Raw genomic sequence first — 22,778 nt, 5'->3', positions numbered from 1 at the left:
TGCTCCACGAGATCAGCACTGGAAGGCAGTTGACAGGATCCTTGCATATTTGAAGGGACATCTAGGCAGAGGCATATTGTTTATTGATAATGGACAACTGAAGCTAGAGACCTATACAGATGCGGATTGGGCAGGATTCCTTGATGACAGAAGATCAACTTCAGGAGTGTGCAGCCTAGTTGGGGGTAACCTAGTCTCATAGAAGAGTAAAAAACAAACAGTTGTGGCAAGATCAAGTGCAGAAGTGGAATATAGGGACATAGCACATGGAGTTTCAAAACTTCTCTGGATCTGTTCTTTGTTAGAAGAAATCGGTGTACATGTAGAAGAACCTATGATGCTATACTGCGATAACCAGGCAACAATCAATATTGCCCATAATCCAGTCCAGCATGACCGAACTATGTACATTGAAGTAGATAGACATTTTATCAGAGAAAGGGTAACTTCTGGAGAAGTTTGTCTTCCATACATTTCTTCTGATCTACAGCTTGCTGATGTTCTCACAAAAGGTGTTGCGAAGAATAAGCTGGAACATGATCTATGCAAGTTGGGAATGTGTGACATCTATTCCCAACTTGAGGGGGAGTGTTGAGTCGGCTTATTTATGTTTAGTTTGTTTTCTTTTAAATTAAGAAGTTGTTGGGCCTTGGGCCCATTAGTCTTTTATTTTTAGAAGAATTGTTAGTACTTAGTTTGAGTTTCCACCCTATTAGGGGCATCTTTGTAATATCCCATATTTAAGTTAATTATAAATAGAATGAGGGGCTGGCGGCTAGGGTTATGAATCACTATCCTAGTCGACCTTCTTCTCCTTTTCTTCCCTTTTCTCTGTCTATTGCTGAAACCCCCAACTTTCTCCTCTTCCTTTCACAAGAAGCTTGGCCGAACCAGCACATAAGGCTTTCTACTTTTTACAATTTTATTTTTCTTTTAAAAATATCTTTGTTAGAGTTGACTAAATAGGGGTGTTTCAGTCTTTTCCATCTAAGTAATGTATTAGTTATATGCCTTCTGTCTAGACAGGGGCATTTCTGTCTTTGTATACTTATTTACCAAGTTTAAATATTTGGTCGACTGGGTTAGACTTTGTCTTCTTAGTTTGACACTATTCTCCTTCTCTTCTTCTTCTTCTTCTTCTTCTTCTTCTTCTTCTTCTTCTCCTCTCTCTCTCTCTCTCTTCTTTCTCTCCTCAGTTCGTCTGAATACTAACATGGTATCAGAGTGCCACTAATAAAAGTCAACGACAACCACCTTCTCTCTTCCTTATTCTTTCTTTTTTGTTTTCTTTTACTGGCATGAGAAATCTGAGTTGGAGGATTGCGACGAAACCCAGGCTTCTGCGGCAACATCTAGTGTTTCGGTGGCTTAACTTCTAGTGACAGTAGACGAGTGCAGCAGTTCGAGTGAACAGAAAAGATTTTTTTTTTTTTTTTGCATGGACTGCTGTCACTATGCATGACAGCTGTGGTGGTCGAGTAGGTGCAGTAGTTGTGGTCTGAACCCTCTAATGAGTAGTTTCAGGAGGGATTCTCTGTGTTTTTAAATCTGCCTGTTTGCAGATTAGTGGTGTTCAAAGTGGCCGAATGCATGCTAGGGCAAGCTTGTGGGGACTATAAGTGTACTGGTGTGGTAGTTGAAGAATAGTAGTGCAGTGGTTGGAACCTCTTTTTTGTGTGTGTGACGGGCATAACCCGTTTCGTAGATTGAAATGGCGTCAGTGGGTGATTCAAGTGGTGACTAGAAATCGAGTGTGATGATCTATGATTTTTTAAGTATCCAGATGACATCCGTCAAACTCAATGGTGAAAACTATGTTCCGTGGGCCAAGTTGGTGGAAGTGTTTCTGAAGGCTAAGAAGAAAGTGAAACATGTACGGGAGGAGAAACTGAGTGCTGAATCCCCAGGTTTTAGTGATTGGAGCAAGAGGATGCTTAGACCATGATGTGGTTGTGGAATAGTATGGAGCTTAAAATCAGTGTTATCTTCATGTTTTTAGATACAACAAGGGATATATGGGAACATGCGAAGAAACTCTATTCTGGACAAGAAAACACTACAAGGGTTTATCAACTTTATCAAGAATACTTCAATTTGCATAAGGGAAATTAGACCCTTGAAGAATTTTTTTTTGATGAATAGACCCTTGAAGAATATTATACCAGTATGAAAAATCTTCGGAATGAACTTAACGTCTATCACCCCTTAACACCAGACGTCAAAATATAGTAGCAACAAAGGGAACGACTAGATGTTACACAGTTCTTGGTGGGACTGAAAGCATAGTATGAACCTGTAAGAGCACAGATATTGGGAGGATTTGCTCTCCCTACTCTAGAAGAAGTGTTTGCCCGTCTCTGTAGGATATCTCTTAGCCCCATAGAGAGTAACATAACTTTCGACAGATCAGCACTGGTTAGCACTCGAGGTGGTTCTTATGGGCATAGAGGAGGTGGCCGTACAGTTAAGGGAGGCCGTGGTAACCCTATGGGTGGTCGTAGTAGTGGAGGAGGTCGTGATTCAGGGGGAGGTTGTGGTAGAGGAAGGGGGAGCGCATCAAGCAAGTGCACACACTGTGGGAGAGAAGGACACACAGTTAACTTTTGTTATGACTTACATGGCCCACCATCCACATGGGCTAATCATGCAACTGTTGGTGGTAGTGAAGCCAGTGATACTCAACCAATTGATCCAACATCTTCTACAGTCACAACTACTTCTGGAAAGGAGATGATGAGTATTCCCAGAGAGGAGTATGAGAGATTTCTTCAGGCCACTTCACATCAGAACACCACCACCCTTGCTCATTCAGGTATAGCTTGCCTAGCATCCAAGCCTTCACCCTGGATAATTGACTTTGAAGCCTCTGATCACATGACCGGGACTCCAGGTGTGTTTCTCTTTCTCCAACCTCTACATCAAATAATGTTACCCTTGCCAATGGATCTACTTCCCCCATCTATAGTGTTGGTAATGTTACCATAACATTTCTCTCTTTGTCTTGTGTTTTATATGTTCCTAAGTTTCCTTTTAATCTTATGTCTGTTAGTAAACTAACCAAATCCCTCAATTGTTCTATCACATTTTACCATTCCTCTTGTGTTTTTCCAGATTTAACGACGGGGAAGAAGATTGGTGGAGGGCATGAAGCTGGCGGATTGTATTATCTTGACGGTGGAGGCTCTATAGTTGCACTTCAAACCTCCTTGACTCCTTCAGTGGCATTGTAGACTTGGCCATCCATCTCTTAAAGCTCTCAAGCTTCTTGTTTTGTCATTGAGTCGTCTGTCGCCTTTGTAGTGTGAATCGTGTCAGTATGGGAAACACCATTGGGTTTTCTTTAGTCCTAGAGTTGATAGTCATAAGTTGAGTCCTTTTGATTTAGTTCATTCAGATGTTTGGGGTCCAATTAGAATTGCGTCGTACAATGGTCATAAATATTTTGTTATCTTTGTTGATGACCGTTCAATAATGACATGGCTTTATTTAATGATAGAAAGAAGTGAATTATTTTCCATTTTCCAAAAATTTCATGTTGAAGTGCGTACCTAATTTGGGGTTTCACTTAAAATTCTTCGTTCTGACAATTGTAGAGAGTATTTTCTTTCTTCATTTCAGCAATACCTGGTACAACATGATATAATTCATCAGACGTCTTGTGCTCACACCCCTCAGCAAAATGGGGTGGCTGGGAGGAATAACCGGCATCTACTTGAAACAACTTGGTCTCTTCTTCATCATATGAATGTTCCTAAACATTTCTGGAGTGATGCAGTACTTACTGCTTGTTTTCTCATTAATCGCATGCCTACGCTCATTCTTGATGGTCGTTCTCCGTTCTCTATCTTATTTCCTATTTTGTCTCCATATCCCTGACTCCTAGGATCTTCGGGTGTGTGTGCTTTGTTCAGAATCCTGGTCTTGGTTTAGACAAGTTGGATGCTCGCTCCATTAAATGTATCTTCCTTGGCTACTCTAGGACCCAGAAAGGGTATAAATGCTACAATCTTATTAATCGGAAAGCCTTTGTTTGTCCTGATGTTACATTTTTTGAATCGGTGCCATACTTCTCTGGTTTTGATATCTCTCCTTTGCCTACAGAGGTTCCTCTTCCTCTTCCGATTGATAATTCCATTCCGGTGGTTTCCATTATACTTGAGTCTCCACCTTTCCCATTGCAGGAGCGTACTGAAAGACCACCAATTCGTCAAGTGTATACTCATCGACAGATACCAACACCTCCACCACCTTCTACTTCGGCGGCAGATCCAACTCCTTCCACAATTGAATTGGCTTTTGATCTTGACCTTCCTATTGCATTGCGGAAAGGTAAACGTAGTTGCACGCTACACCCCATATCCAATTATGTTTCTGTATCTCACCTTTCTGCTTTCCATCGCTAGTTTATTACCCTATTGTCCTCTGTATCCATACCTAAGGATGTTCAGGAGGCTCTTACCTCGCCAGGGTGGCGAAAAACTATGGAAGAGGAACTCTTTGCTCTTCATCACAATCATACATGGGAACTCACCAATATTCCCCCAGGTAAGCATGCTGTTGGTTGTAAATGGGTGTATGCTGTTAAGTATCTACCAGATGTGAGAGTGGAACTCCTGAAAGCCCGTTTAATTGCAAAAGGGTATTCTCAACTTTATGGTTGTTTAGGACTAAAAATATATGATGTAAAAAAAATAATATAAATAAATATAAAGCTTGAGGGGGTGGACAGATTTGACAGCTGGCCCACTCCACACAAGTTGAAATTTTCAGTTCTGGTTATGGGGGGGAGTTAAGCAACCACCCCATGTATGAAGAGTGGGAGGTTGCTCTAACCTTCCTACCCCATAACTGTCTCCCTCTATATAAGGGAGAGCGGAGAAGAAAATTGGGGGTCGACAGATAGAAGAGAGGAGATAAAAAAAAAGAGAGAAGGAGAAGATAAAGGAGAGAAGAGAGAGGAAGAGAGGAAATAAGGGAGAGAACTTACAGTTCTACTGATTGAAGAGGATAAATATACACTGGTATAGGTTTTATTTTATTTTATTTTATCTCTTATCCTCTATCCATAAACTTAGTATATTTTCAATCCATCTCTCTCTCTCTCTCTCTAGGGTTCTGTTGAACTCCAACTCTTATCTCAATTGTTTTCTCATATCCGGTGGATTCTATCCACCACAAAAAGAATGTATAAAATAGATAAAAAAGGGATTAATACTGGGGGAGCCTCTAGAGTTTTGTTTAATGCTGGGTCCTATCCACTATAAGATTTAATCATATTTGGGATAATTCGGTGGCTCTTATCCACCATTTAAATAGGCTGATTAGTGGGCCATGTTAGATAGTGTATGCCCTTAGCTCCATTCAGAATGATGTACATTATGACATTTAATGTAAATGAATAAAGTACATATTTGATTAATGTTATTATGGTGTGTTTTTGTGTAATATCCTTAAACTGGACACTTAAGAGACTCGTGTTAGTTTAAAATCTTCATAGCTGTTGGATAGATCTAGGGAGATTTATCTTGCCAAGGCTGACACTGATGTGCCGCCAAGTTGGTTGGGGTGGCTTGTCTCAGCTGCTAGGGTGAGACCTGAGGTACATGCAGTGTGGGTTTCTTGAAACCCTAAACCGGACCAGAATTCCAGTATTGCCCTGGACCTTGGAGATAGATGGGCAAAATTGGAATGTTACACCTAATCCCTAAACTCGATTATGATACTATACTAGGTGTCGGATTGGGTTGTCTTTGATATGCCAATCAGTGAGATCCTTAGAGGGGGTCAAAACTTGGGTATGTTGGGACAGTCTGAGAATTCATCTTAGTGGGTGATCATAGTGACAGGATTAGCCCATTTGTCGGACAAAGTGAATGATCGGGGATGCACTCTCTTTGATGGAAACCTAAACTGCCGGCAATTGATTTCAACCGTTGAAATTTGTTTTGCAAAATATATTTATATAGAGATATACATATATATATATATATATATATATATATATATATATATATATATATATATATTATGGTTTCAAAATGTTTGCAAAAGGTTTTAATTCCTGGGATCCATGTGAGTAGAGAGTGCAGCACTGTACCTTGCAGCCGAGGGAGAGGTCCTCTCTTGTCAGGCAGTGTTTGATCATTATGGGCTGAGAGGTTAAGTGTAAGACCATTGAGGGTAATGCCTGATTGGCTAATCTTGCATCTGCCCACAGTCATTGGGTTTTTATAAGGTGGCTTGACCCTATGACCATTTAGTGTAAATGTTGGGCTCATTAAGAGCCCATGGTGATGGACTCAAGGGTTCACTGTTTCCTACAGTGAATTCGGCCAGGCCTTGTAACAGAGGCTGGGCTGAACCCATGTGGATGATGTGTAGATCAATGTTTGGGTCCCATGCCATACAAGGATAGCCAACTGGGCAACAATTAGGAGGTTAAGTGAGCACATAGACTTAATGGGCCTCAAGCCCAATTCGAACTGGCTTAATAAGATTAATTAATTAGGGGCGGTTCTGGGATTTAGATCAGCAAATAGAAAGGATTATCCCTATCCACTTAGAGAGTCTAGATCCAAATAAAGATTTGGATCATGAAACTCCTAATTTGATTAGGAAGGCTGATATTTATCTGTAGATAAGATAATGGATTATCCTTATCTCTTAAAGAGAGTCCAAATCCAAATACAAGATTTAGATTAGGAATCTCCTAATGGGATTAGGAGATACTCTTTTTAATGGCTATAAATAGAGTAGGGAGAACCTCCAATACACAATACTTAGTTCGCAAATTACAAAGAGAGAAGAATCAACAGTTTGATTGCTCCTGTCTTCTGCTCTTTCCTGCTCTTGCCGCTCCTGTCAGTTCGATCTCCACCTGTGGGAGTGATCAAGAAAGGTTCTTGATATTACCTTTTGGTAGAAAAGGTAATCTGAAATCGTGCTCACCAGCCCTCCATCACATTCTTGCTGAAGAATTTGGTTATTGCTGAAGAGCCATCTTGTTGATTCTGCTCCACCTCACACTGTGTCATCTTCAGTGGGAGCAGTCTTTGGTTTTCTCCTTGGGCGTGAACACCTTCGTTGGGAGTTACTGTTACTCCGTATCAGGTATATTCCTCTCCTACCTTTTGGTTTTAGATCTGGTCCGGTTTGGTTTTAAGATTGATCATTGAAAATGCAGTTTTCTAAAATAGGGAATGTGATTCCCATATGGGAGAGAGATTTTTTTTGAAATTTCGCCTAACCTTCCTGCAGGGCTCGACCATCCATACGATGGATCTCTCATCCCTTCAGGCCATACCCACTGTTCTAGTAGGCATCATTTATCCTAATTAACTTAATCATATTTGGGATAATTCGGTGGCTCTTATCCACCATTTAAATAGGCTGATTAGTGGGCCATACCCACTGTTCTAGCAGGCATCACTTATCCTAATTGATTTACTCATATTTGGGCTAATTCGGTGGCTCTTATCCACCATTAAAACAAGCTAACTAGTGGGCCATACTCACTGTTCACAACAAGTGTCACTTATTTTGATTTAGTGGGTCCTGCCCACTGATTAATTTAATCTTCTTTCGGCTAATCCAATGGTTCTTACCCACCATTAAAGCAGGTTGACTAGTGGGCCATATCCAATGTCACAACAGATGTCACCTATCTGATTTAGTGGGTCCCCATCAAGTTACCTTGCAACAACATATTACAGTATTGTAATCGGTGGATCCTCTCCATCAAATCCAAGTAGATCTACTGTATAACAGCAATGCTGATTTAATGGGTCCCACCAACCATAAACAGAACATTTAAGTTTAAAGTGGGCCATACTCACTATTTAAGCAACATATATTAGTGGGACCCACTGTTTAAATATATAGGTGCACAATCAGTATAGTGGCTCCCACTTTTTAGTGGGGCCCATTGTTAAAATATTTAAGTTTAAAATGTTAAAGTGGGCCATGCCCACTATTTAATCAACATAGTGGGTCCCATTGTTAAATTATTCAAGTTTACAATGTCAAAGTGGGCCTTGCCCACTATTAAATCAATATAGTGGGTCCCCCTTGTTAGTGGGGCCCACTGTTAAAATATTCAATATAAAAACATTAAAGTGGGTTACACCCACTATTAAACTAATATAGTGGGTCCCACTTGTCAGCGGGGCCCACTGCCAAAATATTTAAGTTTTAAACCTCAAAATGGGCCATCCCCACTATCAAACCAAACTAGTGGGTCCCACCTGTCAGCGAGGCCCACTGTTTAGATATTTAAGTTCAAAATCTTAAAGTGGGTCATGCCCACTATTAAATCAAACTAATGGGCCCCACCTGTCAGTAGGGCCCACTGTTCAAAATATTTAAGTTTAAAATCTTAAAGTGGGTCGTGCCCACTATTAAATCAAACTAGTGGGTCCCACCGTAAAAAATATCAGTTTTAAATCTTAAAGTGGATCACACCCATTAACAAATCAACCTAGTGGGTCCCACATATCAGTGGGGCCCACTGTCAAAATATTTAGCTTTTAAATCATAAAGTGGGTCATGCCCACTAATGAATCAAACTAGTGGGTACCACCTGTCAGCAGAGCCGACTGCCAAAATATTTAAGCTTTTAAATCTTACAGTGGGTCATGCCCACTAATGAATCAACCTAGTGGGTTCCGCCTGTCAGCGGGGCCCACTGTCAAAATATTTAAGTTTTAAATCTTAAAGTGGACCATGCCCACTAATAAATCAACCTAGTGGGTCCCACTGTCAAAATATTTAAGCTCAAAACATTAAAGTGGGCCATGTCCACCATCAAATCAAACTAGTGGGTCCCACCTATCAGTGGGGCCCACTATCAAAATATTTGAGTTTAAAATATTAAGGTGGGTCATGCCCACCACCAAATCAGTATAGTGGGTCCCACTTTTATCGATTGACGGGACTCACTGTTAAGATGTATAAATTTAAATACATGGGTACCCAATGGTGTATGGGTCCCATGACCTATCTACCAATTGTGGGGCCCACTCATGGGTATAACCCGTTAAGAGTCCAAGCTGATGGGATTGCTTATACCTATTATTGGGTTTAAGCCTTACAAAGTAGCTCTTTCACATAAGATCAAAATCAAAGGGTATTTCCTTCAAGGAATATAATTAAGGGGTTTTAGTAGACATAGTGCATACTTATATACCCTGAATAGGGAAACCCTAATTCTACTCAAGTTATTATTATTATTTCTTTTTATGAATTATGATCAAAACAATGGTGTAGACTATGTCGAAACCTTTTCTCTAGTTGCAAAGATTGGCTTCGTACGTGTGTTGATTGGCCTCTATTTCAGCTTGATATTAAAAATGCCTTTCTCCATGGTGATCTTCTAGAGGAAGTGTACATGGAGCAACCACCAGGTTTGTTGCTCAGGGGGAGGATGGTAAGGTGTGTAAGCTCAGGAAGGCGATTTATGGGCTCAAACAGTCTCCTTGTGCTTGGTTTGGCAAATTTAGTGAGGTGGTGAAGGAGTTTGGAATGAGACAATGTCAAGTTGACCATTCAATATTTAGCGGACTCTCTGGCCGGGAAGATCTTGCTAGTAGTTTATGTGGATGACATAGTCATAACTGGCAGTGATAGAGTTGGGATTGATAGATTGAGGACTTTCCTACAAGATCACTTTAAGACAAAAGATCTTGGGAAGTGGAAGTATTTCCTAGGTATAGAAGTTGCTAGATCAAAGCAAGGCATAAACCTCTGTTAGCAGAAATTTGTCCTTGACTTGTTGGAAGAAACAAGGTTACTAGGTGCTAAACTAGTTGAAACTCCCATGGAACTGAATGTGAAGTTGGGAAGTGACACAGGTGAATTGTTTGATAATCCTGGAAGATATAGAAGGCTAGTGGGAAAACTGAAATTTCTAACTATCACTAGGCTTGATATCTCATCTGCTGTTAGCGTGGTAAGCCAATTTATGCAGAGTCCTCGGGTACCTCACTAGGATGCAGTTCTTATGATTGTGTGGTATTTGAAGGGGGCTCCAGGTCGTGGGTTACTGTACAAGCTAGAAGGTGATCTTGAAATAGTTGGATACACCGACGCAGACTAGGCTGGCTCTGTATCAAACAGAAGATCCACTATGGGTTATTGCACCTTTCTTGGAGGAAATCTTGTGACATGGAAGAGCAAGAAGTAGACTGTGTAGCAAGGAGCAATGTAGATGTAGAATACAGGGCCATGGCACACACTGCATGTGAACTAGTGTGGTTGAAAAATCTATTGTAGGAAAATCGGGTTCTCAATAAGCAAACCCATGAAGCTATACCATGACAACCAGACTGCAATTCACATCTCATCCAACCCAGTTTTCCATAAGAGAACTAAACACATAGAGGTAGATTGTCACTTTGTAAGGGAAAAGGTCATCAATGGTGTGATGAGGACAAAGCATGTGAGAACAGGTGATCAATGGGCAGATATGTTCATCAAAGGGTTGAGTTCCGGAAGAGTGAGCTACTTATGTAACAAGCTGGGGTTATATGATATATATTCTCCAGCTTGAGGGGGGAGTGTTAGAGACTTAGGACGCGTTTGATAACTCTTTTTAGAGGTATGAAGTCTGAAATACTTGCTTTTCAGATACCAAACTCATTTGGTATTGCATCTGAATGGCAACCTGAAATGATTTTTCAAATATGAAAACCAAAGATGTTGGGGCAGCCCTTAACACGCTCAGACGCATTTCAGGCGTGGCCTAAAGTCGAAAATATGCCAACATTATTTTGTAAAAGACACATTATGCCCCCGTTTTAAACCCAACCCTAAAACGTTCGTGTTCTTCTCTGCCGAGAAAGACGGACAATGCACCTTCAACGCTCTGCTCCAGGTATGTCTCAAATCCACTTCTTCTGCTCGTTTTGCTATTTCGTGGTTGCAAATCCAGCATTGAAGCAGCAACAAAGGTGAGTCAGTGGTGCCTTTCTTCTAGCTTCTCTGATTCTCTTCCGATTCTTATTCATCTGGGTTATTTCGATCACATGCAAGTTTTGCAAACCATCGGTGGTGCTTCTCCAACTCTTCTTCACTTGGTTTTTTCCAATCATTGGCAAGTTCCTTAAATCGTCGGTGGTTCTTCAATATACTTTCTTCTGTTAATTATATTTGTTTTAATGAATTTTTGTAACTTATTGATGGTTGAATTCCTTGGCCTTTTGAGGTTAAATTGTTTGGAGATTTCGGGGATGGTTGGGTTTAGGCGTTTTCCTAATGGAGTTGTAGATGTTCAAGGAGTTCTGTTTTTATTATTAGTATTATTATTTCCCCTGGTTTAGTGCTTATGGTGCTGAATAATGAAGTAGAAATCACCGTTTGTAAATCAGGATGAATTCCTTGTGAAGAGAAAGAAGAAGAAGATGAAGAGTTTCAGCAGTAGAGAAGAAAATAGGGGAAAGAAAGAGTGGGATGATAACCAGAATTAAATTAGTTCTGGCCACCAACCCTTCATTATATTTTATACTTAACTTAAAAGAATGAAAGATTACAAGAATGCCTTTAGTAGGGCAGCTATGAAAGTAGCTGAACAGTCACAACTTAAAAAACATAAGCTAATGGGCCTAAGGCCCAACAACTTCCTAACTTAACAACTTAAAAATAAGAACAAAACAACTGGGCCCAATAACTAGAAATCGGCCCAACTCAACACTCCCCCTCAAGTTGGGAGTAAATGTCACACATTCCCAACTTGCGTAGATCATGCTCCAGCTTATTCCTTGCAACATCTTTTGTGAGAACATCAACAAGCTGCAAATTAGAAGCAATGTATGGGAGACAAACTTCCCCAGAAGTCACCCTTTCTATAATGAAATGTCTATCCACTTCATTGTGCTTAGTCCGGTCATGCTGAATTGGGTTATGGGCAATGTTAATTGCTGTCTGGTTATCACAGTACAACATCATAGGTTCTTCTGCCTATACACCAATCTCTCCCAATAGGGAGCGGATCCAGAGAAGTTCTAAAATTCCATGTGCCATGGCTCTGTATTCAGCTTCAACACTTGATCTTGCCACCACTGTCTATTTCTTACTCTTCCATGAGACAAGGTTACCCCCAACAAGGATGCATACTCTTGAAGTAGATCTCCTATCATGAAGGCATCCTGCTCAATCTGCATCTGTATAAGCCTCTAGTTTCAATTGTCCATAATCAGCAAACAATATGCCTCTGCCCGGGTGTCCCTTAAGATAAGCAAGAATCCTGTCAACAGCCTCCCAATGTTGGACTTGTGGAGAATGCATGTATTGAATTACCACACTTACTGCATAGGAAATGTCTGGTCTTGTCATACATAAGTATAGTAGCCGACCCACAAGTTTCTGGTATCTCCCAATGTCCTTTACTGGCTCACCTTGTGATGCATTAATTCTGTGATTTTGATCAATAGGAGTACTGATTGCCTTTGTTCCAAGCTACCTTGTTTCTTGAAGAAGATCCAAGACATATTTCCTCTGAGAGATAAAAATTCCATGTTTTGATCTTGCAACTTCAATGTCTAAGAAGTATTTAAGTTCTCCAAGATCCTTAATTTCAAATTCTTTGTGTAGATTCTTCTTCAGACAATCAATCTCACTTAGGTCATTCCCTGTGACAACAATATCATCCACATAAACAATTAGGACTGACACCAAGGATCCCCTTCGCTTCACAAACAAGGTATGATCGGATTGAGTTTGAGTGTAGCCAAAAGCAATCAAGGCCTTCCTGAACCTGTCAAACCATGCTCTGGGAGACTGTTTCAAGCCATAAAGTGACTTCTTAAGCCTACGTACCTTTCCCTTTTCAGCACCATTGTAGAAGCCAACAGGAAGATCCATATACACTTCCTCTTGCAGATGCCCATTTAGGAAGGCATTCTACACGTCAAGTTGAAATAGGGGCCAAGATTATGTGGCAACAAGAGAAAGAAGTATTCAAACAGAGGTCATCTTTGCAATTGGTGCAAAGGTCTCTAAGTAATCAATGCCATAGGTCTGTGTGTACCCTCTTGTAACAAGTTTGGCCTTGTACCTTTCTATACTTCCATCTACCTTTTATTTTATTGTGTAAACCCATCTGCATCCAACAGTCTCCTTGCCCTCTGGTAGGCACAATCTCACTGACACCCTTGGGTATAGACACAGAGTCAAGAGAGGAAGGAAAAGCACAATAGGAAGGAGAAAGTCCACTATTGGATAAGTACTGTGAAATACAATGAGTAGTACACTTTCTCTTCCCTTTTCTGAGAGCAATAGGAAGGTTCAAATTATCTGTAATGGGATTAGTAGAATCAATGGGGACTGAAACAGTAGAGGGATCAAGAGGAATACCTGAATCCGTGTCATCTGAATCTGGAGTCTCCAAGGAACCGATAGGTAGTGATGTGAGTTCTGCTGCAGTGGAATCAACCTCCTTGTGAAGTCTCTGTCATGAGTAACGCTGAGAAGCAGGACACAAGGGAGGTGGTAAAGTAGGTGACACAGGAGGATCAAGCACAGGAGTGGACATAGGGACTGGAACTAGGAGAGGGATAGACTACTCACTCACTTCCCCAAAACACTCCCCCTGAGAAGGATTCCTTGAGAAGAAGTATGTGGACTCCAAAAAAGTGACATCCATAGAAACATACTGACTCCTAGAGATTGGATCATAGCAGCAGTACCCTTTCTGATTTTCTGCATATCCAAGGAAGACACTTCTTTGCCTTCGGGTCAAGCTTCGAGCAATGAGGACGAAGGGTATGTGCAAAGTAGACACACCCAAACACCCTGAGAGAAATATGAAACATCTCCCCCTCAGGAAAAAGGAGACTGAATGGGGTGCTGAATCCAAGTATACGAGAGGGCACCCTGTTAACCAAATATACTGTTGTGAGAACTGCATCACCCCAAAACCGAATTGGATCTGTAGATGTGATCATCATGCTTCTTGCAATCTCAACAATGTGTCTGTTCTTCCTTTCTGCAACACCATTCTGCTGTGGACTGTAGGAACAACTACTCTGATGGACAACACCATATTCTAACAGATATGAAGCAAGGTGTTTTCCAAAATATTCCATGGCATTGTCTGATTTGAACACCTTTATTTGTGTTCCAAACTGTGTTAGCACCATCTGATGAAATTGCCTTACCAAGTATAGTACCTCATCTTGGGATCTCATCAAGTAAACCCAAGAATATCGAGAGAAATCATCCACAAATAAGAGAAAATATCGATAACCACCCATAGAAGGAACATGATAAGGTCCCCACACATCATAATGAATAACATCAAAAGAAGAGGAACACCTTTTATTACTAGATTTAAAGGAATGTTTACAATGCTTTCTGATGGTGCGCGATTTGGATGCTCCTAGCTGTCGGGCAGCTCGGGCGCCTGCTGCCAAGTAGGTCGCTCGAATTGCAAAGAAAGGGAGGTATCAGAGAACCCGGGGTGGCTAACTTGGCGAGGTCGCTCCGATGCTTAAGTTAGTAATAGTACATGCGAGCTGAGAGTTTGAGAACAAAGGGAGCTAGAATGCACTAAGTCGCGCGTACCTTTTCGTGTCATTGGGGTTGGTGCCTTTATATAGGCTTTGTTTGGCGTAGGCTTCACACATCGCATCTAAGATTTTTGGGAAGTCGCCTAACTGGTCCTGGATCCCCGAAGATTACCGCCACGCACATTGGCCATCCTCCGGAACACTCGGTACGTGGGCCAACTTCTGAGAAACTTGGGAGTGTCGGGATGTGCATACCAAATTTGTCGGCGAGCACAACTCATAGGTCGCCTCTTGGACCTTAGTCAGGTCGGCAATCCGTCGAGGGAGGTCGCTCCTCGCGTCGAGGTTGCATCGGCCAATGATGAGGTGCTACAGGTCGGCCCTAGACAAGGTGCTCCTAGCCGGCCTAAGTTGTGGTTGAAGTCACCAGGTTGGCGGTAAAGGTAGGTCTCCAGGTCGGGGCGAAGACGAAATACGATATGGGACTCCAAATTATCGCCTAGGTGGCATCTGGATGTCGTCTAGCTGTTTCGGGATGCCATGTGTCACAATGTCATTGGAGGGCCAAATCCGCCCTCATCACTTTCCAAGTTGACAACTTTCACACTCCAGACTTGACAAACTAACAGACTCAAATAGCTTTGGAAACAAAAGACTCAAAGAAGAAAAGGTGATATGTTACAAGTTGAAGAGACTAGAAGAGCTATGGGCAGACCAAGAGGGACACGGGTTGAAGTTGCAAGAAATGATTTAAGTGCGCATGACTTAACAATGGATGTGACATTAAATAGAACAGAATGGTGAAACAGGATTCATGTGGTCAACTCCATGTAGTTGGTATAAGGCTTGGATAATGATGATGGTTAAAAAGGATAACAAAAAAAAAACAGTTTTTTCCTTCCAATATTTAGAAAGAAAGGCAAGAGATTCCGAAGGAATAGCCGACACTATACAAGTTCATGAGCATTATTCAACTGCTTGGTTATTAAATGTTCTTGGTGTTTTTTGTTGCTTCTCCTGATTATTGAGTACAACTCAGAGGACAGTGTCATGAAATATGATGGGAACAAATTTATTCATTGGCAGCAAGTCCTAGCTGTCTTGAAATGCCCCTATGGTTCACTTTTTTTAATAGTGGAACTCCTTTTGTATCTAATTTTAATGAATAGTCTGTACAGATTGGAATGGCTCCTGCATATTGGCTCATTGTGGAGCATTGCAATTTTTACATTTATTAATACAATACCATGCCTTTTTCACTTTTATGCCTCTTACCTAGGACCTACATTCTCTGAAAAGGGGATGTTCATTCATCTTTACTTTGACCTTTCATTATGTTTATTGGCAGATATTAATACTTGATAGTGAATTGGTTTGGAAAAGATCAATAATTTTTATGAAATTATTGATAAAAATAATTATTATGAAATTATTCCTGCATCCTGTGATTTCCTGTAACACACATGAACTGGTTTTTCTCTACCATTAAAATTCTTACTAAACATTTCTGAGGATTTACTGTACTTGTTTTTGCTGAAGTTGTATACAGTATATTAGTATAGTCTTGATTAGGAAATAGTAAATACCATTTTGGTGCAGCTTCAGTTCTAACCTTTTTGCTTGGTTGAGCAGGATTTGAAAGGCAAGGTGGTTCTACTGGATTTTTGGACTTATTGTTGTATAAACTGCATGCATGTATTGCCAGATCTGGAATTTTTGGAGAATAAATATAAGGATAAGCCGGTAAATTATCCCTTTCTTTTCTAATATTACAATGTCTTGTTTTTCTGGATTTCCACGTTAAGTGGGCTTCTACTTCACAAGCTTCATTACTTCATATATATGATGGACATTATCAGATCCAGGTAGCCGTGCTCCCACCCCCACTCTCAAAAAAGAAAACACCATTGTGTAAACCAAGGATGAGTTCCCATCCTAATAGTGGCCTCCAGATTTTTTTGGTTTGTATAATTTCCCCCAACCAGAAGAAGGATCCTCTCCAATACTGATGATGGAACTGTTTATTCACAACCCTAATAAAGGAGAGGGTTGTGTCATTCATGTGGGTTCACAGATCAGTGAACTTTATGACTGGTAAACTTGCTAAACAGGGGGCTAACAGGGATTGGATGTACTGGGGTACAACAAATGAGAACTATTTGTAATTTTGAAATGCAAGTAAGGAAGTTTGGTGGTGAAATTCCAGCCTAACAAAACATACCTGCTATAGTTTACATCCAATTTTTCTTTTCATAATTAATAAAGATCATAATTATCTATCAGAAGAACTGCTTATTCCTTGTGTCATTTCTAGGGCCTTGTTTACCTCATTCTTTGTACAAAAAAGTCCTATAGGTGTACGTGGAACAATTCCAATCTAATATAGGCTCAAGAAGGAAGAAGTAGAAATCCTTTGTTGGCTGATATTTTGTAATTTCCAGTCATGTTTCTAGCTCATTAACCATGCCTTTTGTATCTAGGGGTTCCCTGTACCTCTTTTCTTTAATGAACATATCACCCATTTATCATAAAAAAGGAGAAATAGAAGGGATTCTGGTCAAGAATGTAGAAGAAAATAGAGAAGAGAAAGAGAAGAAAGATATTCACATTCAGAAGAGGAAAATAGAAAACTGAAAGAGAAGATAAACTTAAAGTCATCTCCCACAACTACAATTCACTAAAACATAACTTTTATTTACCAAATAGACTTTAAAAATTTAGTCAGTGACATAGATTCAAAGTAAAGGGCTCAGATCTCCCATTATGAACTCTAATTTCAAGTAGGAAACTGATTTTATAATTGCTTTAAAACTAAAATAGACATATAGGGGTATTTAATTAATGACTTCAACTCCTAAAATAACTCTAGATACTCATTACTAATCCTATTAAAGTAAACAAATCAATAACAATTGCAAGATAGAGCTTAAAAATAGAAAGCGTAGTCCTTTGACAAACTGACACCTTACAGTACAATGGCAATAACTCTCTTGAAACATATTGGGTTTACAAAATCTTGGTCTTGCTGGATAGGTAACTCAATAACCTATCTAATGATACCAAATCATGCAACATGGGCAAGTTTTGGCTCTTGAAAAATAGGTTAAAGAAAAGTGATGTGATTCCAGTTTCAATTTTCCAAAATTCAAAAAACTATGAAAGACTGACTCTTTAAGATAATTGATCATATTCCTACAAACTGACTAGAAAATAACTTTCAAAAAAAACTTAAATTAACCAAAATTACCCAAAAATCATGATAGTGCCACTGGTGCATGAATATGAAGAAACTTGATTTTTCTTCAGTGGTTTCTTTCCCCTTTCCAAATCAGCATTATTTTGTCATTTTGATATGTCATGATTCATATATTGGAGTGTCAAATGAAAGCAAGAGGATCCTTGTCTCCTAGAAAATGAAACTGTGTTCTGCACTGGCTTTTGCCTTACATTGCCAATTCCAGGTCTTGTGGGGGGTACGAAACGATGATTATGATGTTTTCTTTTTAACATGTGCATATGTATGTGTCTACGTAATACTGTGGTAGGCCTATGTTCATTTCAAGGAAGAAATATGATGATTTCGTAGTCTGAATGGACTAACTGAGTTTTCCAATGATATATTCATTTATAGTAGTTTCTTATGTTTTTATCTATGCAGTTCACTGTTGTCGGTGTGCATTCTGCAAAGTTTGATAATGAGAAAGACCTGGAAGCAATTCGCAATGCAGTGTTACGCTATAACATCACACATCCGGTAAGTCAGATGTTTGGGATATGATATGGGCCTAAAATCAGCAACAGTAATCAAGAGAGTTTAATTAAAGTATCACAAACACAATAATCCTGATATCCCAATGAGTTTGTAATGAAGGGAACATATACAACAGCACTGGGGTGACATTAGAGTGGAAACAAAAAACAGTGATATTAATAATTAGCCCTGTGCCCAGGCCCCCAAATTAGATCTTCCTTTGTAACCCCTTGTAATCCCTTGTCTTGTTGGAGCATCTGTTGGCTTGTTTGCAGCCCTTGGACTCCACCTGATGAGCTGTTCATATTTTCTGCTAATCCTGTTGCTTCTCTTTTCAAGAATCTTGGGGCCCAAGCACCATCTGCACTAAGTGCAAGAATCTTGTGATGAGCATTCTACTTCAGGAGCCACCCACTTACTGCACTTGATGAAAAACTGCTGCCAGGACCGATGCCGATACATAGGAGGAGGAGGAGGGGAAGGAATACCATCGTTACTGGGAAGAAAGGGAGGAGAAGGAGGAATAGAGGTAGGAACAGGAAGGCAGAAGGGAGTCCAATCTTCACTTGCATTATCCCCCTGAAGAGAAGGACGGGATGATTGGAAAAAAGAAGAGGACTCCAAAAAGGTAACATCCTTAGAGACATACCTCTTTCCAGGGAGAGCATCAAAGCATTTATAGCCTTTTTGGGCTGGAGAATAACCAAGGAAAACACATTTAACTAATTTAGGATCAAACTTACGCCGGGAAGGACTCATATCATAAACAAAACAAACACAACCAAAAATCTTGAGGGGTAAATTAAAAGGAGGTTCATCAGGGAAAAGAAGTTGACGAGGAGAATGAAGGTTAAGGATCCTTGACAGAAGTCTGTTAATGAGATACACAGCTGTCTCAACAACATCACCCCAGAAACGAGTGGGAACATGAGTTTGAAACAGTCAACCTCGAGCAACTTTAACCATATGCTTGTTCTTTCTTTCAACCACCCCATTTTGTTGTGGAGTATGACTACATGAACTTTGGTGAATAATGCCCCGATCTTTAAGAAATCTATGCAAATGATGTTCAAAGTATTCCTTGGCATTGTTAAATCTTATTATCTTAATTATTTTCTCAAACCGTGTTTCTACCATATTCATGAAGTTTTGAACAATCATAGGAACTTAATTTCGACTTTTCATCAAGTAGAGCCATGTATACTGACTGTAGTCATCAATGAAGAGGATGAATTATTTATACCCACCCATTGCAGGGGATGGCATATGGGCCCCAAACATCAGTATGGATCAAATTGGAAGGAAATTGCAGAATCAACTTCAGCTAAGAAAGCTTCAAGTTCTTGTTGGACCCCTTCACCTCACGACTTTATCAAACTGAACTATAATGGCAGTAGTTTGGGCAATCTAGGGCCCTCTGGAATAGGGGAGTGATAAGAGATGAAAAAGGGAATCTGTTAGCTATGTATTCTGGTCCAATTGGGGTGGGAGATTCCTTGAGGGCTGAGGTTCTAGGAGCTCTTGAAGGGGCACAAAGGGTTAAAGACATGCATATTAAGAAATTGATCATAGAAGGTGATTCTGAAATTGTATTGAATTGGTTAAAAGAGGACAATTCCAAGATTTGGAACTACATGAATGAAAAAAGGAAATTTAAGTGGTTGACTAAGGACATTGAAGTTAGTTGTACATGGGTAAAGAGAAGTGCAAACTCATTGGTAGATGGTTTAGCTAGGCAAGGGGTGAACAAAAACATATTTTTTGGGTTGTTTTGTAATTGATTTACGGTTTGGATGTACTTTGATGCATTAGGGAGTTAAGATTCTTTAGCTCCTTAGCTATGTAATTTCTCAATCTTTAATAAAATCCATTCTTATTGATAAAATAAGACTCATTTTCTCATTTGAACAAAACTCAATATGGATTGCAATCCAAGCTCAGGTCTTGAAAAACACAATGGGTAGGAAAAAAAAGTCACTAAGCAATTATGAGATTTTGTGAGAACTAATAGACAACAAATTTTTATGTAACTGGGGCACATGAAGAACAAATCCAAGAGAAAGGTTATGAGTGAGTTTGACTTCACCTTGACCCAAAATAGGGGTTTGAGATTAATCAATGTTGGCAAGATATGATTTGCGACAAATTAAGAAAGATATGATTTGCTGCAAATTTAGAAAGATTTGATTTGATTGATTACATATTTGAATAAATTTAGGAAAGATTAGATTTGAATAAAATTAGGAAAGTCATATCCTAGGATTAAGCGAAAGATTTAATCAATCGCTAATTGGGAGAGATTCTAGGAGTAATTGAGAGAGATCCTAGGGGTTTGTCTCTCCTATGTTTTTCTATTTAAGTTGTATGCTCAACATGTTTTTTTCAACACATTATCAGTACAAAAGTATTTCTTCTTCTCTCCCTCTTCAATTCTTCTTCTCTTCCTCTTTATTTTTCCACATGGTATTAGAGCTTTAGGGTTCGATCATGAATTTTAAGGCCGCCATGGTTGGCTCTGGTTCAGCCTCTTTGGATGCTACCAGTGGTGTGACATCTTCGGAGGGAGGTATTCAGTCAGTGGCCATCTCTCTTTCTAAGAGTTCTCTTCAAATTACTATTCACAAATTGAATGGAAAGAATTATCTTGAGTGGTCTTAGTCCGTGCGGTTGGTGATCGACAGCAAGGGGAAACTCGACTATTTGAATGGCGAAGTGAAACCGCTAGCCACTGATGATCCAAAGTACAGGCAGTGGCGTTTTGAAAATTCAATGGTTACCACCTGGTTGATCAACTCTATGGATCCTGTGATTGGAAAACCATTCATGTTCTTGCCAACTACTCATGATGTGTGGGAAGCTGTTAGGGAAACCTATTCAGATCTAGACAATCATTCACAACTGTTCGAACTGAATACCCGAATGTGGAAGATGCAACAAGGTAAGCATGAAGTAACTGCTTATTATAATGAGATAATGGCTGTTTGGTAGGAGCTGGATCTATTTGAAGAAGAAGAATGGGAAAGTCCGACTGACAGTGCTTAGTACAAAAAGAAGATAGAAAGAGGCTGGGTCTTTGTCTTCTTGGCTGGTTTGAATAAAGAACTCGATGAGGTTCGGGGATGTATCTTAGGGTGAAAGCCCTTGCCTACTATAAGAGAAGTTTTTTTAGAAGTGCGTAGAGAAGAAGCACGGCGGCAAGTGATGTTGAAGAATGTTAATGAAACAAAAACTGAGAATGAAGGGTCCGCTCTTGTGGCTCGAGGTGCAGACGTAGACAGAGATAAACGAGGAGGAAAGCAAAGGCCTTGGTGTGATCATTGTAAAAAGCCATCGCATACTCAGGAAACTTGCTGGAAGCTGCACGGGAAACCAACAGGTTGGAAGAAAAAATCAGACAGTGACAACAAGTCAGGGGGAGATGTCCGCGCGCTTCAAGTAAGCAATTCGGATCCAGGGCAGCAATCATCCTCAGAGTCTCTTCCTTTCACAAAGGAACAAATAGAGCACTTATATAAAATGTTTCAATTTCAATCGTTAAGAAATTCTAACCCATCCTGCTCTCTAGCCCAGTCAGGTAATTTTTTCACTGCAGCCATTGCTTGTACCAAATCTAATGGTTCCTGGATATTAGATTTAGGTGCCATTGATCATATGACCGGCACTTCACAATTCTTCACTTTATATACACCTTGTGTAGGGAATCAAAAGGTTAAAATTGCAGATGGTTCCTTTGCTACTGTTGTTGGGAAAGGAACTGTGTCTATTTCTCCTTCTCTAAACCTTAAAGATGTTCTACATGTTCCTAACCTATCATACAATCTCTTATCTGTCAGCAAACTAACCCTTGATCATAATTGTTGGGTTAATTTTTGGTCTTCTTGTTGTGAATTTCAGGATTTAACCTCGGGGAAGATGATTGGGGGTGCTAAATTGGATGGTGGTCTCTACCTCTTTAATAAAGGATCAACCTTTGGAAGGCAAGACTGACAAACTTGTTTCAACTCTATCTCTGTTTCTAGTGACACTGAAGTTATGTTATGGCATTATCGATTAGGACATCCTAGATTTCAATATTTAAAGCATCTATTTCCCAAGTTATTCATGAATAAAAATCATTCGTGTTTTAAGTGTGAATCTTGTGAATTAGCAAAACATCATCGTGTTGTTTTTCCGTCCCAACCATATAAAAAATCAAAACCATTTACCATGATTCACAGTGATGTTTGGGGTCCTTCTAGAGTAACAACTCTTTTTGGAAAGCGTTTGTTCATTACTTTTGTTAAGATGTGCCGAATAGGGGTAGTTTAGTCTTCTTCTGTTTATTAAGTAATTTGATTATGTGCCAGTGTTATTAGAGTTACTCTGCCTCACACTTAAGTAAGGGCATTTCTGTCTTTGTAAACATTATTAGAATCTAATATAGATTAAGGGGGTCGACTGGATGGGTTAACCATCAGATTTTTGACAGACCCTTCTTCTTCTTCTTCTTCTTGTTCTTCTTCTTCTCTTCCTGTTCGGACTACTGT

General features: G+C 39.8%; 1 protein-coding gene across 6 annotated transcripts in view; it reads left to right on the top strand.

Moving 5' to 3' along the window:
* The window catches only part of LOC148867755 (haloacid dehalogenase-like hydrolase family protein), a 166,321-nt gene that overhangs the window by 46,306 nt on the left and 97,237 nt on the right, over window positions 1–22,778 (top strand). For all 6 annotated transcript variants that reach the window (XR_016109488.1, XR_016109486.1, XR_016109487.1 and 3 more), the window contains exons 13-14: window positions 16,134–16,244; window positions 18,160–18,255. Coding sequence is in view for 3 of the 6 variants with exons in the window: in XM_088975984.1 (XP_088832110.1) it covers window positions 16,134–16,244; window positions 18,160–18,255 (207 nt within the window). In the remaining 3 variants the exon portion in view is untranslated. The remainder of the gene's footprint in view (window positions 1–16,133; window positions 16,245–18,159; window positions 18,256–22,778) is intronic.

The sequence above is a fragment of the Nelumbo lutea genome, chromosome 3 (genome assembly GCF_056320005.1).
Source record: "Nelumbo lutea isolate HS-2025 chromosome 3, American lotus-T2T, whole genome shotgun sequence".
Lineage (NCBI taxonomy): Eukaryota > Viridiplantae > Streptophyta > Magnoliopsida > Proteales > Nelumbonaceae > Nelumbo > Nelumbo lutea.
Note: the sequence above shows the minus strand (reverse complement) of the source record. Positions and strands in the feature narration are given on the sequence as shown.